Raw genomic sequence first — 5,297 nt, 5'->3', positions numbered from 1 at the left:
TTTTTTTTTTGAAGTTGCTGGTGGTTGTTTTCCCCGTCTGCTGAAGATGTAGAGGCGGGCTGTACACTGCCGTTTTTATTTGAATTAAAAAAAAATGGCTAACATAGAGGCAACAAGAGGATCTTGTTAGATAAATAGAATACAACAGCTAAGCGGTGAATCCATATTTTTCAGCGTTGTTACCTTATGCGGGATTTATAGATTATTATTTTTTTTCATATTTTTCTTACAACAAAAAACTGTTGATTATATGCAATTATGAGGAAGTACATGTATGCTTTTACGTGCCCTCCTAACGTTCCTGATTGCTGTGCCATTCGATGTAAGCGACATCCGCTATCGTAGCATACTGTTTCTTCTTTCATTTTTTTTTTCTACTATGACATTAGTCACCGGCTGTTTTGTGTGTTTTTTAATGGTATTATGCCTGTTCACTTTGTGGTCGGTTTATAATTTCGGCGTCTCTGGTCGTGTATATGTTATTCGCTATACCCTCTGCTTTGCTATATAATGTTTCTCTGCTGCTCATCAGTTCTTTGCATTTTATTGTTTCTTCTTTCACACGGTACTTGATATATATATATATGTATACTTCGCGACGACAGGCGTAGTTCCATCAAAGTTTACGATTATTGTGGTGGTTGGACTGCTTGAACTGTTACCCCATTACCATGACACTTGATCTCGTTGGTAAACTTCACCGGACGATTTATGTGGATGGTTGTCCTTCCGCCTTTTACGAGGATTTTGTCCGCCTACTCGCTACGAAGTGTGGGCCAATCGAGGGATGGGATGTTGCAGATCGTCTTATTGTTATTTTCAGCAGCTTAAACAGCGTTAGTACGGCCCTGACTTTTAGCGGTACCGCATTTGGTGACCTTACTAGCAGTGTAACCGTGTGGGTGGCGAATCAGCCACCACCTCCTAATGTTGTTCAGCAAGTCGCCATCACATCTGGGGGAAATGGTAAGGCGATTGAGGAAGCGAAGGCCGCAAAGGAGGCTCGGGAGAGACGATTAGCAACGATCCGCGCTGAGCTAGCGGAGGATATTGAACGTGATAAAGAGGAGGAAAATGTTAGTGTTAAGCTCCGTCGGTTGTGTTTACGGCAGTTAAGGGCGTTGTGCGTGCTCACGAGTCATGCGCTCAGGGAAGTTGAGGAATCACTGGAGCAGTCAACATTGCATCTCAACTCAATGAAGCAACTCGTTGATAAATTGAAGACGAAAGGGAGCAGTCATGGTCCTGCGGATCCTGATGCTCACCAGTCAACCTCTGTTCCCACTTCTTTCACAAGAGACGCGGCGAACGGGGGCGAGAAGCGCACCGTTACATTACATGTTGGCACTGCTGATGCAACAGTGGAGGACGTGGGGAAAGGGCAGAAGCGCCCCCGATCTGAGTGAAGCGGCGATGTTGTAACATGATCACTTTCCAGTTGTCGTCTGTTATCACTTACATCTCTTCACTGTGTGTGGACAGCGACAAAAACACCGTAACCCCACTCAACTGCATCGTTGACTCTATGAATGAATTACTGTTTGTCCACCTCCGCAGGTGATGCTGGAATAGGTTACCCCAAAGTGTTGTAACCCTTTACTCTAGAAGCCCTATTTTGAACATCATCCGTACCAAGGAGTGTATTACGTCTCTGAACTACTTTGTTGCTTGTTCACCAAGGAAGGGGTGTAGTCCTTACTTTAATGTGGGGATTGACAAGGAGATGCCCGCCTATGGGACTTGCTCGAATAAGCGCAGCGTGGATGTGCGGTGCACGGAGTGTATCATCGAATTCTGCTGCATCTGGTGGCGATGATACCAAGGAAAGATTACCGTGGAGCACGACACCACTGACGTCCTCAACTTCAGCCGCCACCGCTGCCGAACGTACCGGTGTGTATGGTGTGAAGGGTTACGGCTTTATGGAGGGGTTTCGTGTGTTAGGTCCCACCGCAGCACTCGGAAGACTTAAGGCGATGCTAAGTCTTTACGCAGTTCTCTCTGCAGCTGCCTTTGGGGGAACCGTGTGGTTCATGACGACGAAAAGTTACGTCTTGACCACGGATCCTGATCCAAAATCGGATGCCCGTAGAAAAACGTTTTCATGTGATTATGCAGTGGTTCGTAATAGGTGGACGGGCCGGAGGTGTGTGATCGATGTGGCAACTTGCAGCAGCAGCAGCAATGCTATTGCTAGTGATGCTTGTAGTAACGATAGTGGCACCTCTGCGGTGCCTACGCGTGGGATTAACTTCACACAGCAACACATAAAAGTTAACTGGCTGATTCACAGCATTCGGTTGTACCTCCACGCCACGGACTCCGTTGTTGTTGTGGATTTGGCACCGCTATTGCATCCGTACCGGTTCACACTCGACCGCCAGCGGTTACTCAGCGCAACTCCTTCCTTCTCTAAATATGACGAACCCGTCTCCGGTAGGGACGGTAAAAATTGTGTTGAAAAACCGCGGCTTTTGTTTCGCTCGCGTGTACGGCCAGCGTTAGTGCGCAACTATTCACAGAACGGTACTTTCCCTCAATACGAGCTTACTTTGCAGAGTGTTGCGGAGGAGCTACTGACGGAGCGGTACCGCCGGGCAATCCTGTCACGAGGATATTCCTGTACGCATCCCGCTGTTCTGGAGGAGTTACTACGGAACGGGCAGCTCAATGGGGAGGGTTTGGCCTGGGAGGATGTTGTGGGGGATTCGGTGTCCTTCGCTAAGGAAGTGCAAAGGCGTGTGGAGCAGAGGATGAAGGATCAGGTGGTGTTGCTTCATTGTGATATTGCTTTTGTTCGTTGACGATGTCGAGTCTTTGCGTGTAGCACCTATCTTTGGATTTCACCCACGCTTTCGCCGAATCGGCTCGTTTTGTTTATCGTTTTTTAATATATATATATATATCGGTCCGTACTTTTCTATTTAATAAATGACTGTTACTTTTGGCGTCATTTTTGCGATTCCTTCTGAGGCAGTTGACGACGCAGCGAAACTAGGAGTTGGCATATCCATATATTTTTTTATTTTTTATTTTTATTGTTTTCATCCTCTGGAAAAAGAAATTGTGTGTGTGTGTGTGTGTGTGTGTCTAGGGAGCATTTAGGCTCCTGTACTTCATGTGGCGTACTGCTGTCTTTTGCACTATTCGCACAGGCGCACTGTTAGTTTCCAGGAAGCATTTACGATTGCGGTGTAATAGCTGCACCCGTCTGCTTCCCGCAGCACATTTCTCAAAAGCTACCGCCCCCGCGCAGTCGCTCGTTTGCATTGATTGTAAACGTCTGTGTATACTTTGCGGAGTGCATCGTACTCTTGACAACTTTAGTGGTGCGGATGCCGAGTTGTGCGACAACTGTCTTGCGAAGAAGCATGTTGCACGGGAGAACGTGTACTTTCGGTACCCAGTACTAAAGTATCGTGCGTGTCCATTTAGTGTGGAGGCCATGCGTGAGGAAATTCGACGGGAGGGGACATCTATTGATGAAGAGGAACGAATGGATGACATGTAGTGTGCCGTGCATTTTTTTTCTTTCTTTGACGAATGGATATGTTGCGCTTTTCTATAATCACTTTAGCGTCGCGTGGTGTTGTGTTGTGTTGTCTCCGCTTATGTGATTATCGGTGTGTTTCTCTTCACTCTGCGTCGAGCACTGTGCTGTTGACTCTTGTGGTCCCTGATGTCAGTGATGACGAAAGGTCGTGATTTGGAGAAAAGGGAAATAAGAGGTTTCGGGTGGGTTGTCACGCTGTTGTCGTTAAGTTCGTGGAATTATTTAATTGTTCCATGTACGTGTATGTTTGTAACCCTTTTCTGACTTGTCTTTGGTCTCTGCCAGTATTTTTTTTCTTTTTCAGAAAACTTGTGGACACGGTGTCAAATAACAGGGGCATTACCGTCTGACGTAGGTGGAAGGAGATACACAAACACAAACACACGCATAGGCATAGGCATAGGCAAGCAACGCAGCACCAATGCCGAAAGCTAAAACTACCACACCACTGCAGGTATGTTTGTTTTACCCTAACCTCATTGGCTACACACGCGTTATTCTTTCATTGATTTCCTTCTGCTTGCTCGGCCACTTTCCCATTGCATTTTTATTTTGTTACATCATTGGTTTTGTGCTGGACGCGGTGGATGGCATGGTAGCGCGACGGTTTGGCCAATGCACACAGTTTGGTGCGATTCTTGATATGTTGACGGATCGGGCGTCAACGGCTGGTTTGATTGTTGTGGTTGTGCAGGTATTACAACCGCTTCCACATTGGGGAGCCACTTCGCTTGCATGTCTTGTTTTCCTGGATATTTCTTCGCATTTCTGCGTCATGTACGTGTCGCTTTATGCTGGCCGTACTAGTCATAAGGACGTGAGCAGCAGTATTTTTTCACTTCTGCGACTTTATTATACAAATCGTCCGTTTATGTGTGCACTTTGCGTCGGACAGGAACTTTTCTACTTAAACTTATATATGTACGGCGTGTATGGGATCGCTGAACCTGCGTTTCTGTTCTTTATGGCTTTGACAGCCGCGTTGAGTGCTTTCAAGCAGGTGGTGAATGTGCAACAGCTGCTGGATAGCATGTATCATCTGGCGGTTCTGGATGCTGCGGGAAGCCGCCAGTGAGGAGTTGTGTGTTAAAGGAGGCATGGAATGTGGAAGCGGTATTGTCATATTTTCCCCCGCCTTTTTTTTTGTAGTTCCCTGTATATCGTAGGGTGATTCATCTTTAAGTTTAGTGTTTACTTCTTCATCCCTTCCCTCTTACATGGACACGCTGGTTTGGGAATATTTGTCTCGGTGCCGCATTTACCGCGTTTGCACAGCAGCATGGAATGAAAAGCAAATGGTTGAACGATGTGGAGTCTGTTGGGATCGGTGTTGTCCACTGGAATATGTGTTTAACGGCCACGGAACAACTCTCCCTAAGTCTCAATTAAAGGTGAAGGGATTTGATAAATGCACTGCACTACACAACACACGCTTTCCCCGGTAAGCGCGGCGTTCCTCTATCTATCTCCTTTTATTGGTGTGGAATTTTTTTCTCTTCCCCTCTTCTCCACACTCTTACTTCACTTTTTCATTTGCGGACATAAAACGTACGATAATTTTGCTTGTCACAATGACAACGTTTGTGAGTACGTAAAATGCCATCCACACAACCCTCTAATTTTTGTTTTAAATTATTTTTTTATCCTCTGTTCGTCTTTTTCTATACCTCGTTGTCATCATTGTGCCCTTGCCATCATTTAGAAACCATACAAAGTGACGTGACGACTGGACCCGTCACCACGC

At 46.2% G+C, this 5,297-nt stretch overlaps 5 protein-coding genes across 5 annotated transcripts in view; all 5 read left to right on the top strand.

The window, feature by feature from the left end:
- Nucleotides 1-52, top strand: part of TEOVI_000045100 (protein kinase, putative) — a gene marked incomplete at both ends in the record, with an annotated part of 1,995 nt that extends 1,943 nt beyond the window's left edge. Inside the window, one exon of the mRNA XM_067222696.1 lies at nucleotides 2-52. Coding sequence (XP_067078797.1) covers nucleotides 2-52 — 51 coding nt within the window. The remainder of the gene's footprint in view (nucleotide 1) is intronic.
- A 619-nt stretch (nucleotides 53-671) lies between these two features.
- Nucleotides 672-1,406, top strand: TEOVI_000045000 (uncharacterized protein; the record flags this gene model as incomplete). The annotated part of the gene is made up of 1 exon (XM_067222695.1): nucleotides 672-1,406. The coding sequence occupies one exon, from the start codon at nucleotides 672-674 to the stop codon at nucleotides 1,404-1,406; it is 735 nt and encodes a 244-aa protein (XP_067078796.1).
- Nucleotides 1,407-1,703: 297 nt separating this feature from the next.
- TEOVI_000044900 (uncharacterized protein) lies at nucleotides 1,704-2,804 on the top strand (the record flags this gene model as incomplete). Its single annotated transcript, XM_067222694.1, has 1 exon — nucleotides 1,704-2,804. One exon carries the CDS (start codon nucleotides 1,704-1,706, stop codon nucleotides 2,802-2,804), a length of 1,101 nt encoding a protein of 366 aa, XP_067078795.1.
- A 314-nt stretch (nucleotides 2,805-3,118) lies between these two features.
- Nucleotides 3,119-3,511, top strand: TEOVI_000044800 (uncharacterized protein; the record flags this gene model as incomplete). Its single annotated transcript, XM_067222693.1, has 1 exon — nucleotides 3,119-3,511. One exon carries the CDS (start codon nucleotides 3,119-3,121, stop codon nucleotides 3,509-3,511), a length of 393 nt encoding a protein of 130 aa, XP_067078794.1.
- A 463-nt stretch (nucleotides 3,512-3,974) lies between these two features.
- On the top strand, nucleotides 3,975-4,628 carry TEOVI_000044700 (CDP-diacylglycerol--inositol 3-phosphatidyltransferase, putative; the record flags this gene model as incomplete). Its single annotated transcript, XM_067222692.1, has 1 exon — nucleotides 3,975-4,628. One exon carries the CDS (start codon nucleotides 3,975-3,977, stop codon nucleotides 4,626-4,628), a length of 654 nt encoding a protein of 217 aa, XP_067078793.1.
- Nucleotides 4,629-5,297: the final 669 nt, after the last annotated feature.

Source organism: Trypanosoma equiperdum, assembly GCF_001457755.1.
Source record: "Trypanosoma equiperdum strain OVI genome assembly, contig: ctg_167, whole genome shotgun sequence".
Lineage (NCBI taxonomy): Eukaryota > Euglenozoa > Kinetoplastea > Trypanosomatida > Trypanosomatidae > Trypanosoma > Trypanosoma equiperdum.
Note: the sequence above shows the minus strand (reverse complement) of the source record. Positions and strands in the feature narration are given on the sequence as shown.